At 36.5% G+C, this 23,899-nt stretch overlaps 2 protein-coding genes and 2 non-coding genes across 4 annotated transcripts; 1 reads left to right on the top strand and 3 right to left on the bottom strand.

Annotated features, from left to right (window-relative positions):
• Positions 1-10,097: 10,097 nt before the first annotated feature.
• On the top strand, positions 10,098-10,204 carry LOC127099798 (small nucleolar RNA R71). The gene has a single exon (XR_007794267.1). It is a non-coding gene; the product is annotated as a small nucleolar RNA R71 (small nucleolar RNA).
• Positions 10,205-19,695: 9,491 nt separating this feature from the next.
• Positions 19,696-20,948, bottom strand: LOC127093216 (probable carboxylesterase 2). The gene has a single exon (XM_051032122.1). The coding sequence runs from the start codon at positions 20,897-20,899 to the stop codon at positions 19,961-19,963; it is 939 nt and encodes a 312-aa protein (XP_050888079.1). The 5' UTR covers positions 20,900-20,948; the 3' UTR covers positions 19,696-19,960.
• Positions 20,949-21,098: 150 nt separating this feature from the next.
• On the bottom strand, positions 21,099-21,171 carry TRNAR-CCU (transfer RNA arginine (anticodon CCU)). Its single transcript has one exon. It is a non-coding gene; the product is annotated as a tRNA-Arg (tRNA).
• A 301-nt stretch (positions 21,172-21,472) lies between these two features.
• LOC127093215 (SPX domain-containing protein 2) lies at positions 21,473-23,899 on the bottom strand. The gene is made up of 3 exons (XM_051032120.1): positions 23,320-23,899; positions 23,113-23,239; positions 21,473-22,256 (listed from the first exon to the last, which is right to left on the bottom strand). Exons 1-3 carry the CDS (start codon positions 23,596-23,598, stop codon positions 21,844-21,846), a joined length of 819 nt encoding a protein of 272 aa, XP_050888077.1. The 5' UTR covers positions 23,599-23,899; the 3' UTR covers positions 21,473-21,843.

Here is a 23,899-nt window from a genome sequence, read left to right as displayed (position 1 = left end):
AAAAGAAAATAGAATTGCTAAAGAAACAATATAACAATTATAAAAGAGGTACTATAAGGAATATGCTTAAGCTGCTGGAAAAAGAAAAAAAATGCAAAGAAAAACTAAAACTGGAAAACTGTCTGGGAGCGTGGAACCGAGGAAGGGTTTGCAAAGCTGGTATTTATATTGGCACTTTCCGTAACGGTCTTCAGAAGTAGTCCGCGTCAAAGGGTCTTCACATAACGGAGGTATAGGCGTGGAAATAGGATTCAGCGTGCAAATAGGACTCAACGTCTCTGAAGGCAAAAATGTAGGGGAATGGTGTGACGTCCGTCACACCATGTGTGACGCTCGTCACATGCATGTATACAGCGTGCCGCTCGTCACAGCCTCTGTGACGCTCGTCACAGGCACAACGCCTGTGCCTTCTTTGGGTTGGGCTTGGCTTTTGCTATTTGTTTCCAAAAACTTCTTTTTGTACCTCCTTTTCTTCCTTTTTTTACTTTTGCTTCAAATAGATACCTGAGATAAATAGAAAGGAAATACCGCGTAATATCTGATAAAATGAAATAAATTAAAGTAAATAATAATATATTTTAATTGAATTAAGTCCTAAAATGTGATATAATTTCATGTTATCAAACTCCCCCATACTTAGATCTTTGCTTGTCCTCAAGCGAAATACGGTATAGAACTTGTTTTAAAAATTTTAGCCAGATAAAATTTCAAAACACACATCAATTCGTACTAGGTTGCATGTAAACCTTGTTTAGAAGTGACTTGAGTTTAATCTTGACATCGACAACCACCGTCACAACCTCAAATAATCTCACCTTATGCAAACCAGTTCAAGTAATGCCATTATAGCTGTCCTAGTTCCTTTACTCTTATTTCACCCGTTTTCATTCTAGCGAAATCACATTAAGCCCTTTATCTTTTCGCGCACATAGTGGAGTAACCGGTTAGTGATTCTGATCCCCTTTCAGCTAGAAGTTCTGGTACATAAGTCGGATAACTTCGTTATTCAGTCCATTGCAAATTGCGGGGGATCGGACCGTAGTCCGCCCTACCAAGTTCAGTACCAGATACCTACTGAACCAACTCATAATGGATCTCTCGTATTATGCTTTTGTATGATCTGCAACTTTTAGATTAAATGATCTGGTAAGGATCACCTAACTTAATTAGTGCATTTCCTGATATATATATATATATATATATATATATATATATTTTTTTTTTTTTTTTTTTTTGTTACTTTGGGAATCATTCACTTATATTCATCGGCTCTCCACGTAGTTTGCTATTAAGATGGTGCTGACTTCTCGTATAAACTACTCGGGGTTACTATAAAACTAAAAGTTCAAGGGATTGGTATAATAGGTACTTATCCTGATCTAACATGTTGAGGTTCTTAGAGCGTTGTTATGGTAATAATTTTTGTCTTGATTTCACTCAAGTGTTATAAAATAAGCAACTTTTATACTTACTGGGTGTGTTAAATTTCTGTTATGGCTCAAGAAAATTGAGGGGAATAGATAATACGAAATTTTCACACTCGGGACTTGACTTAAAATAAATTATTCTTATTATATATATATATATATATATATATATATATATATATATATATATATATATATATATATATATATTTTTATATAAGGGAAATAACAATGAAAAGAAAGGTACATACTTGAAAAGGAAAATGGAGGATAGAAAGAACATGGTTTTCCCCCCATACTTGAATAAAACATAGTCCTCAATGTTTGAAGGAAAAGAAATGAAATACAAAAAAAAAGAAAGGAAAAAAAGAAAAGTTAAGGTTGCCTTCCGCCTCTTGTTCTTGGGCCTGGTGATCGCTGACGTAAGTCTAAGTTGTCGAACCTGCTAAACAACTCAGTGAACCGCTGATCGGTTATGGTATTCCTCTCTGCCTGCTGTTGTTGCATTTGGCGCATCATTTGCATCATTTCGAGATTCTGTGCTTGCATACCATCAATAGCATCCATGATGTCGTCGTTGGTTGCAGGCCTTCTTCGTCGACGACGTTGGGGGAGGATGGGCCAGCTGCAGTATCGGAAGGGTTGAGCGGGACTGATTGTTGTTCAGGAGCGTTATCACCTTGCTCCATTTCTTCGAACTCGTCTGCAGACGGGTTTGTATGCGAAGGCTCGGTAGCTTCGGGAGCATTCAGATCATAGAGGTGGCGGTTGGGATTGGTGACATCGGTTAGGGAAATGTTGGGGAGAACAACGCTTGGGACGGCCTGGTTATTCACCATAAGGTAGTATTTTCCGCCTATTCGGTTCTTTATTAGGCGGCTGGATCGACAGTAGCCTATATCCATAAATAGGGGAGGTAAAGATTCTAAAGTTTGGAGTCGGTCCCCTAGGTTTAAGCCAAGTGCTATGGTGGTTATTAATCCACCAATTACAAAGGGTTGACGGCCTCTAGCACATAAGGTGCGGATATGATGAAATAGGAAGGAGGCGGCGTTTACCTTAGCCTGCGGTTCGAAGACGCATTCGAGGAAGAAGAGTTCCTTTGCGTTGACCTTGCTGTTGTTCGGTCTTCCAAAAACGGTGTTTTGTAGGATACGGATAAAGTACCGTATAGTTGGGTTATGTATATGGGAAACAAGGAGCTCTTCCCAGTTGTTGGCATCTACTCCGGATATTTTCCAAAAGAGGTCGAAAGCAGCAACTGTGCTCCAGTTTAGGTTAGGAGGGATTCTGGGGTAGACTTGACCTTCTGTGGGAAATTGTAGCATGGTACTCAATTGGTTTTGGGTTAAGGAGTACTCGGTGTTGAACATACGGAAGGTTGCGGTACCGGTTAAGAATTCGTCCTCACCGGCTGGAGTGTTGTACGCGTATGAACTTAAGAATTCTAAGGTTAGGGATGGGTAGGTGGGTTGATTATGCGTACATAAAAAGGTTAGATCGGCAAGGCGGAGCATCCACTCGATACCTTGAAGTAATCCTAATTGTTGTAAACAAGTTGAATCAGGATACCTGGTAGAGATGACGCCTCGCTGTTGGAAGCGCTCGAATTGCTCCCTTTGATAGTTTTCATCTCCGGATCGGAAGATGATATTTCCAAAATTCTGATTTCCCGCCATACTGATGAATGAATTTAAAGGAGTAATAAAGGAAAGAAATGTATTTGATATTAGAGAGTGGATTGTAGTGAATGGAGGGGGGTTTTGATGGGTATTTATAGGAAAAGAATTTGGAAGTTGGAAAGGAGGTGGTTGAAAAGTGAATAAGTGTGGGTTAATGGGAATAAATGGGGAAGGTAAAAAGTGAAAGGGTGTAACGTTCGTCTCCAACGGCACTGTAACGTTCACCTAGTCAAAAAGGTGTTACGCTCGTCACAGGGGCGTGACGGTCGTAACAGGTACTTGGCATGCCGTCCGTCATAGATTGTGTGACGCTCGTCACACAGTCTTTTTGGCATGGCTTCAGCTAGCGTTCTTCAGAATAACTTGGTAATTTATTTTTATTATTTTTTTGTTTTGTTTTGCTCCAGATTATTTTATTTTGCTATTTAATTTTCCTGCACGTCATTCTACTTTGCACAATGATGCATAAATATATTGTTCTTTAATAAGTCATGTAGGCAGCAACAGTAAAGAGCATAATAGATATTACATAATAAAATGAATAAATAGCTTCAATAAAATAATCATAATGTAACAATGGAGAAAAACAAAAAGTGCGAAAGAGAAACAAATACGAACATAATTTGAAATAACATTAAATAATTAATCTAACTTAAGACTAAATAACTAAGAAAAATAAATAAATTCTATCCATCTGCACGATCTCTGGCCGGAGGAGCAAAGGAGTTAACACGGTATAGCAACTCGTGAAACTGGTTTGTCATACTGTTCATGTATCCCAGAAATTCGTACCTCAAGCTAGTGAATTCTTCTCTGAGGGCATCTTGTTCTGACATCAAAGCTTCCATGGCAGTGTTATAATCAGTTCCGGGCATATGATGTCTAAGGTCGGGTATTGCCGATTCTTCGGTCTGAGCAGGTTGAGGAGGAGGATCAATATCATAATATCCAGATGGTGTCTGAGGATCTGATTCAACATAAGGAATCTGGTCATCATAAATCTCATAGTCATCACAAATCTCATAGTCCTGGATGGATTCAGTGGATCTAGCAGGAGAGGGGGTTTCGTTCAGGTTGTAGAGTCAGTTGTTGCGGTTATGAACACTAGTCCTAGGATCGGCCATGGTGAATAGGCAAAGAACTTGGTTATCAATAATAAGCTCAAACTCATCAGACCCTAGGTTTTCTATAAACAAAGTGTTGAAGAGGAAGGGTATACTCATAGTAGTAATGCCACAAAAACGGCTTAAGTCAAGCATAGGCTGACGTAATCCAATAGCATTGCCTATCATAGTTATCAAACCGCCTATTCGAATTGGTGCTTGCTCATCTTGGATAAGGTGGTCCAAATTTGCTAACATAAAAGTGGCACCGTTTACTGGACGGTTCTGGGAAGCACAAAATATGATGAAGAGTTCATCACGTGAAACTGTGGTACTGTTTGGCTTCTTCCTAAATAAGGTGTGGGTTAGGATCTTATAGAAATAACGAAAGGTCGGATTATGTATGTTTCCAGAGAGAAACTCATGTTCCTCGGGATCGTCATTTCCAGTCAAGTTACCCCAAAAGTGTTCGAGTTCTCTATATTCGAAAAGTTCCTCTTGGCTCACTGTGAATGTGTCAAAGGATGTAGGGAAGCCTAAAAGGTTGGTAAAATCTTGAATATTAAATTGGTACTCCATGTTAAATATTCTGAACTGTATAAAACCTCTGCTTATTCCTTTTCCATGGCTGGGTAGATAGATCAGAGAACTAAGGAATTCTAGAGTCAGTCTCCGGTAAGTGACAAATTGTCTACGGATAGGAGCGGTTTCCCACCCTATCTGATTCAGCAAATACAGGACACTTTGTCTTAGTCCAAGGGCAGTCATTGCCCAGTCATCATCATACAGGCTAGGTAGCATCTCTCTCGTGGCTAGTTCCTCAAACTTTTGTTTCTGAGCTGTTCCTCTAAATTTGATACCCATACGATCAATATGTCCCATCAGGTTAGTGTTAGCTAGAGAAAAGAAAAACAAGAGTTTTAGTCAGGATTTGGCCAAATGCCGAAAGAAGAGAAAAGTTTTTAATAAATTAAGATAAATTAAGAATGAATACTAAACAGAAATTAAAAGAATAATTAAGGAAGAAATAGAAAAATAATAATAATAGAATAAGAAAATAATAAAATAATTTTGGGTTGTCTCCCACTAAGCGCTTTGTTTAATGTCGCAAGCTCGACATAAAAACAATCAATTATAATCTATAATTTCTGGAGGCATTTCGTCTAAGTGCAAGACTTGCGAATCTTCATTGTTTTCTGCATAGTGATAATGTTTTAGACGTTGCCCGTTTACGGTAAATGGTTCCATAGATTTGCCTTTAATTTCTACTGCTCCACTGGGAAAAACATTGGTGATTTGAAAAGGACCTGACCATCTAGATTGTAGTTTTCCCGGAAATAACTTTAGTCTGGAGTTAAATAAAAGGACTGTATCGCCTTGTTTGAAGATTTTCCTCGATATTCGCTTGTCATGCCATTATTTTGTTCTTTCTTTGTAGATTCTGGCATTTTCGTAAGCGTCTCTTCTGAGTTCCTCTAATTCGCTTATATCAAGGATTCTCTTTTCACCGGCGGCTTTATAGCTTAAATTTAGATTTTTAATAGCCCAATAGGCTTTATGTTCTAATTCTACCGGGAGGTGACAGGATTTTCCATAAATTAGCTTAAATGGGGTTGTCCCTATGGGTGTTTTGTAAGCAGTTTGGTATGCCCATAAAGCTTCTGGTAATTTCAATGACCAGTCTTTCCTTGAAGTGACGACTGTTTTTTCTAGTATCTGTTTGATTTCTCTGTTAGATACTTCCACTTACCCACTGGTTTGAGGGTGGTAAGGTGTCGCTACTCTATGTCTTACGCCATACTTAAGCAGTAGTTTTTCGAGTACTTTGGATATGAAATGCGACCCACCATCACTGACTACTATTCTTGGGACACCAAACCATGGAAATATTATATTCTTAAAGAGTCTAGTTACTACTCGTGTGTCGTTAGTTGGGGAAGCTATAACTTCAATCCATTTTGATACGTAGTCAACTGCCACGAGTATGTATTTGTTGCCGAAAGAGGATGGAAAAGGTCCCATGAAGTCTATTCCCCACACGTTGAAAATCTCTACTTCCAAAACGCCCTTTTGTGGCATCTCGTCACGTCTAGATATGTTTCCTGTGCGTTGACATCTGTCACATTTCTTAATAGCTGCATGCACATCCTTCCATATACTTGGCCAATAAAAACTGGCTTGTAGGATTTTAGAGCAGGTCTTGGATGTACTTGCGTGTCCACCATAAGGAGCGGAGTGACAGTGTTGGATTATACTTTCTGCCTCTTCTTCGGGTATACACCGACGGAAAATACCATCGGGACCTCTTTTAAAAAGTAAGGGGTCATCCCAGTAATAATGTTTTATGTCGTAGAAGAATCGTTTCTTCTGTTGGTAGGATAAGGTAGATGGAACTATTCCGGTAGCTAAATAATTGACGAGGTCAGCGTACCACGGTGTAACAGATATTGCTAAGGTAGTTTCTACCTGTTTATCAACGTTATTTTCTTCTAAAGTAGCTATAAGCTTATCGTACGAGAAATCATCGTTAATTGCTGTTCTTTCCGGTTCAAGGTTCTCAAGTCTAGAGAGGTGATCTGCTACTACGTTTTCAGTTCCTTTCTTGTCTTTGATTTCCAAATTGAACTCTTGTAGTAACAGGATCCACCTTAGGAGTCTAGGTTTTGCATCCTTTTTAGTTAAGAGGTATTTGATAGCAGCGTGATCAGTGTAGATGATTATTTTGGCTCCGACTAAGTAAGAACGAAATTTATCTAGCGCAAACACTACTGCTAGAAGTTCTTTCTCAGTTGTGGCGTAATTCATTTGTGCTTCATCTAGAGTTCTACTTGCGTAATATATAACATGAAGCTTTTTATCCTTTCGTTGTCCTAAAACAGCACCTACAGCGTAATCGTTGGCATCACACATTATTTCGAATGGTTCATTCCAATCTGGTGTCTGCATTATGGGTGCGGAGATCAGTGCTTGTTTTAGCGTTTGAAATGCTTCTAAACATTTATTGTCGAATATGAATTCAGCATCTTTCATAAATAATCCGGTCAACGGTTTAGTTATTTTAGAGAAGTCTTTAATGAATCGTCGGTAAAAACCGGCATGTCCTAAGAAGCTTCGTACTTCTCTCACAGTCTTCGGAGGTTGAAGGTTTTCGATTACCTCTATTTTGGCCTTGTCTACTTCAATTCCTCTATTTGAGATGATGTGTCCTAAAACAATTCCTTCTTGTACCATAAAGTGGCATTTTTCCCAATTAAGTACTAGGTTTACTTTTACACATCGCTCTAGAACTTTCTCTAGGTTTTCAAGACATTCTTCAAAGCTTTGTCCGCATCGGAAAAGTCATCCATAAATACTTCCATGATGTTTTCTAGAAAATCGACGAATATTGCCATCATGCATCTTTGGAAAGTTGCAGGAGCATTACACAAGCCAAACGGCGTTCGTCTATAAGCGAAGGTACCAAAAGGGCACGTGAACGTTGTCTTTTCTTGGTCATCAGGGTGAATTGGTATTTGAAAGAAACCTGAGTAACCGTCTAGATAGCAGAAATGTGAATGTTTTGCTAATCGTTCTAACATCTGGTCAATGAATGGTAAAGGGAAATGATCTTTTCGGGTTGCTTTGTTTAGTTTCTTATAGTCAATGCACATTCTCCATCCCGATTCGATTCGTTTGGTTATAGTTTCTCCTTTTTCATTTTCAATGACTGTTATACCTCCTTTTTTTGGTACTACGTGTACAGGACTAACCCATTTTCTATCAGATATAGGATATATGATACCTGCCTCTAATAACTTGGTTATTTCCTTCTTCACTACCTCACTCAGGATCGGGTTTAGTCTCCTCTGGTGTTCCCTAGAAGTTTTACAGTCTTCTTCTAGCATGATGCGATGCATACAAATAGAAGGACTTATTCCTTTAAGATCGGTGATGTTGTAACCTAGTGCGGTTGGATATTTTCTTAAGATATGCAGGAGTTTTTCTGTTTCGAGCCTTCCTAGGTCAGCATTAACTATCACTGGTCGTTCAAGCTCTAAGTCTAGGAATTCATATCTCAGATTTTTGGGAAGTGTTTTCAGGTCTAAGGTTGGTTTCTTAAGGCATTGCGTAGGGTCCGGTGTTATTGCTAAACATTGGTTAAGTTTGTTTTCTACAAGATAGTCAGATGATTTGTCTTTTTCTAACTCCGTTTCTTTTATGCATTCATCGATGATATCCATGAAGTAACATGTATCTTCTATTGCAGGTGCTTTCAAAATTGGGAAAGAATGAACTCAATTTTCTCTTCTCCTACTTCGAAAGTGAGTCGTCCTCGTTTTACGTCTATGATTGCACCGGCAGTTGCTAAGAACGGTCTTCCCAGTATAATGGGTGTAACTTCATCTTCTCTAATATCCATAATTATAAAATCCGTTGGAATGTAGAATTGACCTATGCGCACTGGAACGTTTTCAAGAATTCCTACAGGATATTTTACGGAACGATCTGCTAGTTGCACAGACATTTTAGTTGGTCTTAATTCTCCCATTTCAAGTCTCTTGCATATGGATAAAGGCATAACACTAATACCGGCTCCTAAATCGCATAAGGCTTTGTCAATGACAAATTTTCCTATGTGACAGGGTATAGAGAAACTACCTGGGTCTTTAAGTTTAGGAGGCATATTCTGTATTATAGCGCTACATTTAGCAGTAAGTGTAACAGTTTCGCTATCTTCAAGTTTTCTTTTATTAGAAAGAATTTCTTTTAAAAACTTGGCATACGAGGGCATCTGCGTAATAACTTCTGTAAACGGAATTGTGACGTTTAATTGTTTTAGTAGGTCGACAAATTTTTTAAATTGGCCCGCATCTTTGGTTTTAATAAGCCTTTGAGGGTAAGGGATAGGTGGTTTATAAGGTGGTGGAGGTACATAAGGTTCCTTCTTTTCTACGGTTTCCTTATTACTCTCTTCCTTTTCCTTAGGTTCACTTTCCTCCTCAGTTGACTTTTTAGAGTTTTGGTTTTCTATCCTTGGGTCAGACGGTCCTTCCACTTCCGTTCCACTTCTTAGTATAATTGCATGAGCGTGGCTTCTTGGGTTAGGTTGGGGTTGGCAAGGAAATGTACCAGTTGGGGCAGCAGTAGGTGCTTGTTGTTGAGCTACTTGTGATATTTGCGTTTCCAGCATTTTGTTATGAGTAGCCAGGGCATCTACTTTACTTGCTAGTTGTTTAATTTGTTCGCCAGTGTGTACATTCTGGTTTAAGAAATCTTTATTGGTTTGCTGTTGAGAAGCTATAAAATTTTCCATCATGATTTCCAAGTTGGATTTCCTAGGGGCGTTATTGTTAGATGTAGATGGGGCCGACTTCTGATATCCCGGAGGTATAGCTAGGGCTTGATTTGGAGATTATCCAGGTGCGTATAGAGCATTATTACTCTTATATGAAAAATTGGGATGATTCTTCCAATTTGAGTTATAGGTGTGCGAGTAGGGGCTTCCTTGAGCATAGTTTACTTGCTCCGCTTGGATTCCTGTTAGGAGTTGACAATCTGCAGGAGTGTGACCTTGGATTCCACAAACTTCGCAATTCTGAGTTATGGCAACTACGGTGGCTGGAGGTGATACATTTAAACTTTCAATTTTCTGGACCAGAGCATCCACTTTTGCATTAACATGATCAAGGTTACTTATCTCGTACATGCCAGTTTTCGTTTGAGGTTTTTCCACCATTGTTCGTTCGGTTCCCCACTGATAGTGGTTTTGAGCCATGCTTTCGATAAGTTGGTAAGCGTCAGCATAAGGTTTGTTCATTAGTGCACCACCTGCGGCGGCATCTATTGTTAACCTCGTGTTGTACAGGAGACCATTATAAAATGTATGAATTACTAACCAGTCTTCTAAACCATGATGTGGACAAAGTCTCATCATGTCTTTATATCTTTCCCATGCTTCGAAAAGAGACTCGTTATCTTTCTGTTTAAATCCATTTATTTGGGCTCTTAACATAGCTGTTTTGCTTGGCGGAAAGTATCGGGCAAGAAAAACTTTCTTCAACTCGTTCCATGTGGTGACTGAGTTGGAAGGAAGAGATTGAAGCCATCTTCTAGCGCTATCTCTTAGTGAGAAAGGAAAAAGACGAAGTCGAATTGCCTCTGAAGTGACACCATTAGCTTTAACAGTATCAGCGTATTGGAAAAATACGGATAAATGAAGGTTAGGATCCTCGGTAGGATTTCCAGAGAATTGGTTCTGTTGCACTGCCTGCAACAGTGAAGGTTTGAGTTCAAAGTTGTTTGCTTCGATTGCGGGTGGAGCAATACTTGAATGCGGTTCATCTTGCGATGGAGCGGCGTAATCTCTAAGAGCACGAGCTGGTTCTGCCATCTCGGGTATCGAAGGGAAAATATTTTTGAAATCAGGAAGTTCTACAGGAGGTAGATTGTTTGCAGCACGACATTCCCGAATTCGTCGTAAGACTCAGAGATATAGTTCGATATCGTTGATTCGTAAGTAGAGCGGCTCGCCTTGTGAGCGAGTGCGTGGCATACAAATCAACGAAAGAAAGAAAAGAGAAAGAAAAGCCTTAGTCTCTACAGCGTAACAGGAGAGTTACGATATCGACTAAATAAAAGTCCCCGACAACGGCGCCAAAAACTTGATCGCTCGACTTTATGAGTCGAATTGGGGTACAAACTGCAAGTGCACAGTTCTATCGCGTAGTTTTAAAAGATATCGATCCCACAGGGACTTATGAATCGATATACCGTTATCTAAGGTTACTTCGTAAAGCTAAGGCAGGTAATACTTTGATTTTTGGGGGAAAAAGGTAAAACTAAACTAAATTCTAGATTAAATATCAATAAAGCGGATATCGGTACGTAATTCGTCGTAATTAGGGAATCAATTCTTTATTGGTTTCTTGGTTTTAAAAATAAATCTTTTCAGTTAACGCTATTGGTTAAAAGTTTTATCTCAAACTCTCGTTCTGTTGAATAAACTATGATTTTGTATTAACGTAGCTGTCACTTATAGTTAAGTCAAAAACCACTTTTTGAAAACAATAGCATCCGTAGAAACTCTTTTTAAGAAAACACTAATCGTTTAAACACCCTTATCTCAAACTCTCGCTCTGTTGACTTAGGTTATATAATTAAATTCAAATGCTTAACTCTCGTCCTCACATTCAATCTTTAAAAATACTTTTTGAAAAAGGTTAGAATTTAATTAACTCTAAAATTGCTCTCGCCCTGATCTAGAATTAATGTCCAATTTACACTGTCCAGTCAAAACCTCAAACTCTCGCTCTATTGATTTTTACTTCTTTATGTCTTTTACTTTCGTACAAAAACTTTGTTATTAACCTGTAAATTGAGACCGTAAAAAGAGTGATTTTAATTTTAAACTTAAATAAACCAACTTAGTTTTGATTCCTTCATTCCGCTTACTTTACGTACCGATACCTAAATAAATTAGCCAGACATGCTAAACAGACTTAAATAAATATCATGCATAAACAGACTCATCGCAGGCAAACAGTATAAATTAATAGTAAAAACAAGCATATATAAATTCAACAAATAAATAAAGAACCTGAATAATTAAATAGCAGTCTTGAACACTCCACCACAGACCGGTTGGATTTGTTCTTGAGTTCTTCAATCAGGCAGAAAAATAAAACGAAGGAATAAAAAAAACTAGATTCTAATGTAAGGTTAGATCCGTCAAAAGGTACACAATAGTTCCCGGTGTAGAAACTATTGTGCGAAAAAATTAATTAAGTGGTAGAAAAGAAAATAGAATTGCTAAAGAAACAATATAACAATTATAAAAGAGGTACTATAAGGAATATGCTTAAGCTGCTGGAAAAAGAAAAAAAATGCAAAGAAAAACTAAAACTGGAAAACTGTCTAGGAGCGTGGAACCGAGGAAGGGTTTGCAAAGCTGGTATTTATATTGGCACTTTCCGTAACGGTCTTCAGAAGTAGTCCGCGTCAAAGGGTCTTCACGTAACGGAGGTATAGGCGTGGAAATAGGATTCAGCGTGCAAATAGGACTCAACGTCTCTGAAGGCAAAAATGTAGGGGAATGGTGTGACGTCCGTCACACCATGTGTGACGCTCGTCACAGGCATGTATACAGCGTGCCGCTCGTCACAGCCTCTGTGATGCTCGTCACAGGCACAACGCCTGTGCCTTCTTTGGGCTGGGCTTGGCTTTTGCTATTTGTTTCCAAAAACTTCTTTTTGCACCTCCTTTTCTTCCTTTTTTTACTTTTGCTTCAAATAGATACCTGAGATAAATAGAAAGGAAATACCGCGTAATTTCTGATAAAATGAAATAAATTAAAGTAAATAATAATATATTTTAATTGAATTAAGTCCTAAAATGTGATATAATTTTATGTTATCAATATGGCTAGTTCATCTGGTGTTGGTGTATTATTTGATTATGTGAGAGCTTATTTTGACGAGTTGTTTGGGAAGATCATGAGAGATGATCAGATTCGAGAATATCAAATCATGTGCCAAATTGAAGTTGTAACAAAGGAAGCTGAATAGGGTCGGCAGAAGTTTAAGGGAGAGATCAAGGTCGAGATGTAAGCAAGTGAAGCTTGAGTCTTGGCTCAAGTGGAATATGTGAAAATTGTTGTTGAACATCTTGTTAGTTCCACTTATCGTTTTGTTGTTGATCCAAAGTTTGATGATGTGGCTTCAGATCCTACAAATGTTGCTCCTCCTACTGACTTTGCAGCTGATTTATCCTAATTACCTTTTTCCTTTTATGCATGACATATCATAACATTTTCACATTGGTTAATTATTGTCATTTTGGATTGATTAACTATTTTGTGATATTGACTACATATTTTGATTTATGTACCTATGTGATTAGTTTTTAGTCTCGTCTTTTGTGGTATCCATGTGATTCTAAATATGTTATCTTTATCTTGATTATTTTGCTTAAATTGTGTTGTGTCGGATAGTTGGTATTGTATGTGATTTTTGTGGTGTATGTTTAGTTCGCTAGTAAGACATTTCTACTTTTGGCTTGTATGTTATCATGGTCTTAACTGTTACATTTTTTTCTCTCTCTTTCTCTTTTCTCTTTTTGATATTTGTCAAAGGGAGATAAGTTATCAAAATATTATCAATATTCATGCACATTAAGTGTTTAATACAAGGGAAGCTTTAAATCTCAAGCAATATGATGTACGCTCATTAGTAGTGCACTAAGGAAATTCACTAGATTCATTGTATCTTCAAATTCCAAATAATAGTTCAAATAAATTGATCAACAATAATATCTACAAATTTGCCAAACATAAAAAAGCAGGAGACTGAAAGTGTAGTTACATTATCGTATGATATCATATTCTTTGTATCGTGCCCTAAATTTTGACCACCTGATCTTCCTATTTTTAACACTAACATATAAAGTGAACTCCCAGTGACCTGAAAAGTCAAAGGAGATCTTTTTGACTTTTCAGATAATTAATAGGGGCTAAGGGGATATTTTGATCAAGATTATCTAGGCTTTTAATTTGATGTTTAGGGCTGATTCTTAGGTCAATTAGATTTTTCTAGTAAAATTATTGAATTTTGATCAAATATTAGATTGTTAGAATGTTTATTAGGTTAATTAAGGTTGTGGGTTAATATTAATAATTTATTCTGGTTCTTATTTATTTCAGATTAATATGATGATATAGGTTAGTGAAGTCAGTTAATTTTTGATTAATTATTTCAGATTAATAGTTAAATTTATATTATATGATTAAGTAAGTTATTTAAAAATTTAATTGTTGCTTATTTGTCTTTTATGGTCTTTTGTTATTGGTTTTTTTAGGCTTCAATTTGGAATTAGGTTAGGCCTAATCCAGACCCCAAGATAATTGGGTAAAGTGAACGACCCAAGAACTAATTGGGTCAAACTTAGAACCCACCCCTGAGCCGTTTCAAATATGACCCAAGCCCATCATCATCATCCCCAAATCAAACCTTAATTTTGCGCCAAAATTGAATCAGGCAAATAAAAAAACCTTGCAAGTTTCAAACTCAATCCAAAGTTTCTATTTACGAATCAATATACATTAGAATCATATATTACAATCAAATCCAGACCAAGTACATCATAATAATTTGTTACTTTTCAAACCCTAATTCTAAATTCATCAATACAATTAATTACAATACAAATCAGATTCTAATTGTTCTAGATCAATCAATATAATTAAAACATAAGACCTACAAATTAATCTATATAAACCTAATGCTAAAACTGGATTAAGCATGAAAAAACCTAAGATAATTCTACTGCTGCAAATTTCGAACCCATACTCAAAGCTCTATTGAATTTTGATTAGTTAGGGTTTTTCACATTGAAACCCTAAAGCAATCTGAGCTCAACCATTGTTTAACCTCGCAAGCAAAATAAAAAGGGGAGTTAGAATGAGAGAAGAATCAAATTAGCACAGATAATAAGGAAGTGATCTAAATCAAAATACCTTACCAGAGAAAGCCACGTCTCTGAGGGTTGGTTTCCTTTTTTTCTTTAAATTTTGCTTCGACATTATTTGATGTTTGCATTTGTCGGCCATGCTTGATCTGTTGAATGGGATTTGGGATAAAAATGGGTTAGGGTTTTGTGATGTATGTTTGGATCTGTTGGTGTTGATGTTCAATCCATGTTTTTGATGTGCGTTTGGGGGTTTCTGGAAATTTGTAGGGTCATGGTTCTTATACGAGAGGGTTAGGGTTCATGGGATTGTTAGGGTTCTTGGTGAACCCATGTCAGGGTTATTAGGGTTCATTAGAACCCGATTAGGGTTCTTCGGCTAGGAAGGGTTTCTGGGCTGAGGTTGATTAGGGTTCGTCATATGAACTCTCGGGTTCATCTGAATAATCTATGTATAAAGGTTGAGGGGTGACCTAGGGATTTGGTTTGAATGTATTAAGATTCTGGTTGAAGTTCAACTAGAATTTGGGGTTGAGGGTGGTTTTAGGGGCGGTCAAGGGTGTTTGGGGTGACGGTCAGAGGAGGAGGGTTAGAGAGAAGATATAGAGCAGATAGAGGTATTAAGAGACTAAGAGAAGTAGAGAGAAAGAGAGAGAGAGAGAGAGAGAGAGAGAGAGAGAGAGAGAGAGAGAGAGAGAGAGAGAGAGAGAGAGAGAGAGAGAGAGAGAGAGAGAGAGAGAGAGAGAGAGAGAGAGAGAGAGAGAGAGAGAGAGAGAGGGAGAGGGAGAGGGAGAGGGAGAGGGAGAGGGAGAGAGAGAGAGAGAGAGAGAGAGAGAGAGAGAGAGAGAGAAGGGGGGGAAATGAAGGTTTGTGAAGGGAATTGGTTTATATACCCTCTCAGTAGCTCCTTGGATATGTGGCAGGTGGCGCCCTAGAGAATTTCAGATAAGTTGACCATCTTGGTAAACTAAGGATCCCAGGTGTGCCCATGTATCATGATCCCCTATTGACTTTGGATTTGAACCCCTTATCTCATGTACTTTGACTGGTCAACCTGATCAAAGGACGAGGTCACATACTACTGGACCATTCAGATCATGATCAAATGATCTAGGGAGAGTCAGCAGTTGACTCTCCCCTTCTTTGGATTGCCCTCCACGTGGGGCTTAGGAGGTAAATGAGCCTCATTCCACTACTAATTACACTCCCTATATTCGAGCCCATTACTAACTTAGTTCATATTGCACCCCCTATTTCTTTTCAATTATTATATATATATATATATATATATATATATATATATATATATATATATATATATATATATATATATATATATATATATATATATATATATATATATATATATATATATATATATATATATATATATATAACCTTGTTTAATTAATTAATAATTGGGTTTTATTTAATCAATTGACTTTTAATAGTTTAATTAAATTATCAATTATGGTTTTTAATATTTCAATATTTATTTTATATTTTACTTATTTATCATTTTATTATTTAAATGATTATAAAAGCCCATTTAATTAATTAAGAGACTAATACATATTTATAGTTAATTGTGTTGAGATTTTTTTGGATAATTAAGGGATATAATTTGGGACAAATAAATAGGGAATATGAGATAAACTATTAGGGTTTCAAAGGATAAAAGTCTGGGATACAATTAGGGATAAAAGTTATATCTAATAATCTAATATAATCATTAATTTATTTTCTTAAAACAAATTAAATATTATTTTCACAAACAATCAAGGGATAAAATTAAATTCAACACACTTCAAACGGTAAGTCCTTTACCCTAGCGTATTGAGGCATTTTCTTAAAATCAATCACTTATCTGCCCTCGATGCGTGAGAATTTTCAAGGGATAAAAATAATCAACAAACAACTTTTTTATACCAGAACTACATTACTCTGATCCCTCGTCAAATGTGAAGGTATGTAGGCATAAAGTTGTAAACTCTAGCGAGTACAACAATAAAAATCTTTTTGGTCTCCTGTCTGTTTCAATAAAATATTTTCTATGTAAATGTGATAAATAATTAACAATTAACTAATAATCAAGCAAACATCTATATGTCCACACTAACCCTAGAATTGAAGGAGGATCCCATTAAGTACAATAACAGTGATGGATGCCTAGTACCTTCCTCTCATTTAACCGACTCCTTAACCTAACATCTATCCCTTAGTTTATATGTTTTATCATTATTTTCCTATTCCTTAGGAATGAATAAAGGATGATGGTGACTCTGTATTTTTCCAGTCGCGACACTCTGTTTTGATGTTTTTATCAATTTGAGTGTATATGTTGTTTGTTCGCTTATTTGTAATTTGCATGTTAGTCAAATATTCACATGTTTGTACTTCAATCGCATTTGAGTTGTAATGTATTTGCTTCGGCTATTTAGTGTTGTACCATTAAGACCTTTCATTACTCAATAAAATTATAGAGTTGGTCCATGATAGTGTTTCTTTTTTAGCCTAGCAAATTGCTTTTTTGTCGTTTCATCAAGCGTGGCTTGGATCGCATGTTAGAACTCTTAGATAAATGTTAAAAATCATTTGATTTGAATCAAGTGTTATGCCTAACTTGAATAAGAGACATTGTGAAAACTGGAATTTGCCCATGGATGATTTGACTAAAATCATAAAATTAACTTGACTCGAATCACAACCTAGTGTGACTAAAATCATTTTGTAATCTTGACTCAAATCAGAACTCTAAGTTAGGATTGCGCTCTACTCAATTTTACTCGAATCATAAATTAAATTTGACTCAAATCACAACACATTGTTACTAAAATCATGATTCCTTCTTGACTCGAATCACAACTTCACAAATTCAATTTCCACCTTAGATTTAAATAGTTGTTTCTTTGATCCAAAGACAAGTGTGTGAGACCCATAAAGACAAAAGTGTATATTTGTATTCTCTTGTTTAGTGTGTCTACTCCTAACACCTTCTATCATTCTCTTGTTTTATAGGACAAGTTCTGGAGTGTTAATCCATGTCAGATTTACTTCTTTTTGTTACACTTTGTTCTTGTGTAATTTGTTGTTGTTTGAGGGAAATTAGAGAATGTGAGTTGATCAATCTTATGGTGATTCATGGTTGATCAAGCTCATGATATCCAACAAGAACTAAAACCCATTTTATCTAGAAATTCAAGAGAACCTTATGTGTGTGTTCATCATTCACCTACATCTAATTCCCTGACTAACACCTTGTGAACTATGATGTTTGTGTGACTCCCTTAAACTTTTCATCATCTTCATCCTTAGTCTTTTTCCATTATTGTCGACCTTCATCTCTAGAGATTGACTGTTTGAGGGAGACCAGTGGTGCATTAGGGTATCTAATGTTTTTGTGTGGATTTTTTTGTTTGTAATAGGTAAAAGTATCATTTTTTAAATGTTGTTTGAACCTTATTGATATCTATCAAGAAGGGAAATTCAGTACACTCAATGAAATACTTTGGCGAAGTCAAGTACAAATTATTCATAAGGCGAAGTTGGAAGTTATCCATCTTTGATGAGATTGTGGAAAGACTAATCGCAAACAAAGTTGGGAGTTGTCCAATCAATGCTTAGCTATGGAAATCGGTCGGACAAGAAATCAGTTGGATCAAGGTGGATTGTTACATACGAAGACTTGAAGCATAATTATTATGGATAATAAGGTTATTAGATCAAGATCTTTAGGGATCTTGTTTTTTTAGAAGTTTGAGAGTCTGCATAACAAAGGGAATTATCGTGCGATATTTTGTTGTAATCAAAATGCTTGTAGCAAACTTATCAAAATAGTGGAAGATCGTGATAATTTCCCAGGTTCTTTAATGCCATTGAAAAATGGAGTAGGAAAAGCGAGGACGAATTTCGAACCACTATATATCTTTGTGCATCTTTTCCTTCTTCCCTTACCTCTTTTAATTTTCTAGCATTCATTAATGTTGTTATTTCGTTAGTGTATTATTGCATTGATTGTATGTCATTTATGTTAGGCCGTACTTATAAAGATTTAATGTGTAAACTTAGGTCGGTGATGCATCAATCTTATTGCATCACGATAAGTTCAATTATGTCTTGAATGAACAACTATGTAAAGTGTTTTTAAATCACTTTGTTTTAAAGTGGCTTTGGTTTTCTTGTAACTGACTTTCATTAGAAGTAATCAAATCCTTAATGATATCTTGCAATATTTCAATTGATTTAATTCATTGAGATGCTCAAAGCTCTCTTAGTGTTGTGTTTTGCTTGTGCGTTTATTAAAATCTCTAATTTCATTTATGGGACCTAAAATATTTTTGAAATTGTCTTTTAGGGGATAAGTCTATCCAACCCCCATTCTAGACTTCTTTGTATCCACATTCTCACCCAACAAGACTTTCGGTGTGTTGTTTATAGTTCTGTGATGATCGGATGGTGTACCGGCAATAGGCTTGCAGTCCACACTCAAGTTAGTGTTTGAATGAATGGAACTTTGCAGGCTCTTATGTGGTGTCCAAGAATGAAGATCCATTTGTACGTCAATGATTGTCACACTCTAGTTGGATTGGGCTTAGAGATTGAGCCAATCTTAATGGTCATTAGTCAACACGGAACAAGACCTCAGAGATATCATCGACTAACATAATTTTCTATTCATTTGTCGAGAGATTTCTAATAACGAAGATCTCACTGTTGTTCAATATAAGCCTACAATTGCCTAAGACATTATAATCACTCTCGACTACTATATCCGCGATTCTATCTTGCCAAATTAGTTCTATCTCATGCAAAATCATCCACATTTTCACATTGAGAACATCACACAAATCAAATTTTCGCACATAGCCCATCACCTAATTTTCAGAGAAATCTCTAAATAAGACTTTAAATCCGACTCTGGCCGTGGACATAGTATGAAATATTAGTAAACCAAAATAATTATAATGTGATTTGGTAAAGTTTTTGAGAACCTTAAATTTAGTTGGTATTAGTATTCTGTTGACAATTTTATTTTAAGCTAGATTAACATAAAAAATATTATGAAATTAAATCACTTAATAGTGTTCACATATGCAACTAAATACAACCTACCTATATGTCCATCTTGTAATTCAGTAACAACCATTTTATTTTAGGCAGTAGCCCCATAATTGTTCTAATGGATAGCTTGAAGCCCCAATTCATCATCTATTAATCATGATAATACAAACTTAACATAACAACAAAACATCACAATCCTTTTCATTTTCAAACAATTTCTTATTGACACTAGTAATAAATAAACATATCAATGCTCACAACATCTCTTCATGAACTGACTCATCTGGTTTTGAAGCAACCTAGTTGCATCAGATTCTGGATAAAAAACATGAAACACATGTCTCTCATCCTTAGCCTCCACAACCTTAACCTCTTTCACACCTTTCTTCTTCAAAAACTCACCATACATAACACCTCTTTCCTTCAAAAAATCCTCCCCAGCAACATAAACCTCAACAGCAGGAAACTTCAACCAAACACTCTCAGAAACCTCATTTTTCTCAAAATTACAACCAAAATAATCACGGTTAGAATCTTCAGGCAAACTCAATCTCCAAAACATATCATTCATTCTTACATCCTCAAAACCCTCTTCACCATTCTCTTTCTCTGTCCTTTTCTCACTCCCAAAATAAGGATGTATAGGCATCACCCCTTTAATCTTCACCGGACAAAGCCCGTCTCTTTGAATAGCTTTCACCGCAACATGATGTGAAATGTTCCCACCAGCACTATCACCAGAGAGAAACACATTAGACAAATCAGCATGTTCAAGAAAAGGTTCAACTTTCACATTCTCACCAAGCCATTCAAGTGATGCATAACAATCTTCATAAGCTATCGGCAGACGATGCTCCGGTGCTAAACGGTAATCGACAGAGAGAATAACCGACTGTGACGCTACGGAGAATTCGCCGAGGAAAGCGTGGTAGCCTAGCCATGTTGTTGAGCCAATGCAGAAGCCACCACCATGGAAATAAACTAAGAGAGGGAGGAGTTTTTTGTTTGGGTTATTGGGAAGGAAGAGTCTTCCTGTGATTTGTGTAGAAGGGTTGATGATTATGTCTTTGGATAGGTATTTGCTGGATGAATCTAAAGAAGGTGGTGATGTTTCTGGGTTGAAACGTTTCACTGTTCCATCGGAGAACACTTGAAGAAACTCTGGTGCTTCTGCTATTAAAGACATTTTAGGTGGTGAAGTTTTGAGTCTTGTGTATGAATTCTGAGTTGGAGATTATTATATAGATGAAGTTGAAGAATTATTAATAATATGTTGATTGATAAATTGTTGGTGTGGTTCTAATTCTTGTTAGGTTGGTCATGTAAATCGTGCATTGCAGCATTTTGGTAAATTTGCGTGAAAAAAACGTTAAAAAAATATGAGTCGCGCCAGGTAGGGGTCGAACCTACGACTTTCTGCTTAGGAAACAGACGCTCTATCCACTGAGCTACAGGCGCTTGTTGAAAGAGTCTTACCGCATGTAATAATTAACTTTTCAGTAATGTTTTTGTTATATTTTAAGCCAGTTTTCATTTCATAAAATGGCACTTAGTACTCACAAAATAATAGATACACATTATATATTTAGTTTATATTCTAATAAAAGTTTATTTCAACAACCAAAAATGCTCCTAGACCTTGGTTTTGTATTTTTTTAAAAATAGTTTTTCAACAACCAAAAATTTATAAAAATTGTCTCAAAAGTGAACTGTTGCATTTATAAAAAATAGTTTTCTCCAAACAAAAACAACACCAAAATTACTAGATTAGTATATGCATTACAAAATTCCAAATCACCTCTTTCAAACCAACACTTTGGTATAAATATCTAGTTATTATCTACACAAAGCCCACAGATTGTTAGCATACTGATACAAGCTAGATGCCAATTTATGAGAGTGCAAGACACCTAGAACCCTGACCAAAATTTTACATTATTATTAAAAAAAAGAAAAATAATCATGTTACATTCATCTAGTATCATAAACTGTTCTAAAAAGGAGGCCAAACTTCAATCCAAATTCACATGGAGTGTGTTCTCAACATAGATAACAAAATGTTGGACATGTCCTATCTATTTGGCTACTTTCTCCACAGAAGAGAAACCGGAAACACGCGAAGATGAAGACTCAATCCTCTACCAGAGTCTCACTATGCATAGGAGGCAATGAATATATGCTTACAGTTGAGCTTCCACCTCTAATCTCTTTCAGGGTGTCCAGTGCTGAAGTAGTTAGTTTGATGAAAACGTTCTCCATATTTTGGATCTCAGAAAGTTCCTTCGGGACATGCTCTAGTGTCTCTTTAGTTTCGTTTGCAGTCGAGCCACACGCAACTTCCTCAAAAACCTCGCTGGTTGACAAGGATTGGCCTAGAGGTCCATTTTTGGGGAAAATAATACTTAACATCATCTCACACTCCTTGACAAGCTTGTTAAGCACGTCGATCTTGAAGAATGGCTGGTTCAAGACATCTTGGATAAAAGGTAATCGGAGTAGTGCACCGGTTCGCTTATCATATTTCTTTATTATCTTTACAAGACCTGCACAGAGAATGAGATAGAAGAAAACACAATCATTTTTAACATCCATTATCAAAAAACTCCTAGCCGAAGAAATCATCTTTCTACTCTAATTCATTTGATGGAAGATTCTATAAAATTCTATGTCAGATGACAAAACCAGCAACAGGTTCTCAAGCCATGTACACAATTTAGAAATGCAAAGTCTTTCAGAACAAAGTAAAACAGTTACTGAATACTGACATTTTTTAAACATGTTCAATAGTTGTCTGATCTACAAAATATGTTTGTAAACAGTAGCCAATATAATTACTTATGAATCAATGTTATCAAATATCCGCTATGATAGCGGTTTTTGTGCTCACCGCCATAATAAATACCTGCCGATATTGCACGGTTTTCTGCCATAATCCGTTATAATGGTGCCGCATAACGGCCTGTATAGCAGGATTTTGGCTCTCCGCCATCAACAACACTAATTAAAACCAATATTGTCATTGTGGATAGTGAAAAATACTAAATAGCTGCATGTTAAAATTTCGCTATGCAATAGTAGTGCAGCGCAACTATTTGACAACATATGTACTAAATAGCGTACCGCACAATAGCGCTGTGTCCAAATTCCACTATGCTATAGTGCTATAGCGCAACAACATTGATTACAACTTCATCCGACTATACATATGGTATGTGTAAGGAATTGACACAGCATATATGAATAATTCAAGAACTAGACCATATGCACAACTTAAATGTGGCACTACATTGCAAGCGAGGTGTACTTCGAAAAAAGCAGCATTTTACCCTATCTTCTGATGAAAAAGGAATCTGTCTCTTAAAACTCATGCACAAGGGTCCAACAAAAATGGAAAAATACCTGTGTAGTTAAGTGCACTATAGTTCTCTAACAAAACCATCTCTCCATGAAAATCCACTATTTCCCTTCCCACTGTCATCAACTCTCCATCAGAACTCTTGGCCCATGCAACTTTGTCTTGCAATTCCTATATAGTAAACATATTGCAAAAAAAATATAAATAAAATCAGAAATCATAATCAACGGCAGTTAGAATTTAGAATTTACCTTCCATTTGATAACATATTCCTCTTCTTTCTCAACAAAAAATCCATTGAATTTCTCAATCTCAACCTCCAGCAGCCTCAGAAAATCGTTAACCTCTTTGGAAACCTCGCCTTCGATTACACCGTCATCATCCAAACGACGGCGTTTGGAGGAAGAAGAATCGTCTTTAGGAACAATGAGTTTCAGCTGCTTCTTGAGATCCTTGTAGGAGAGAAACTTGTCACGCCAATCCGGCAACGTTTGCTCGATCTGGTTACTGAGAATCTTCCAGAACTTCATTTCTGAAGAATCGATTATGCGTTATGCGTTAACGAAACGCGGTTTTGGGATAATGGTTTATGGAATAATAATAATAATGATAATAATTTTGGATTAGGGATTAGGAATTGTTAATAGGAGAAAATGGAGAAAATAAATAAAAGGATGGGTTTGGGTTCCGGAATTGGAATATTCTTGAAGAGAGAATAATAATGGAATATACTTGTTCGTATTCTTGTTGGTGTTCTTATAAGCCGATTTTATCGGTTTCGTCTTTGTTCTGTTGGGTGTTCTTGTTACCTTGTGCTGTTTCTTATCTTTG

Source organism: Lathyrus oleraceus, chromosome 6, assembly GCF_024323335.1.
Source record: "Lathyrus oleraceus cultivar Zhongwan6 chromosome 6, CAAS_Psat_ZW6_1.0, whole genome shotgun sequence".
Lineage (NCBI taxonomy): Eukaryota > Viridiplantae > Streptophyta > Magnoliopsida > Fabales > Fabaceae > Lathyrus > Lathyrus oleraceus.
Note: the sequence above shows the minus strand (reverse complement) of the source record. Positions and strands in the feature narration are given on the sequence as shown.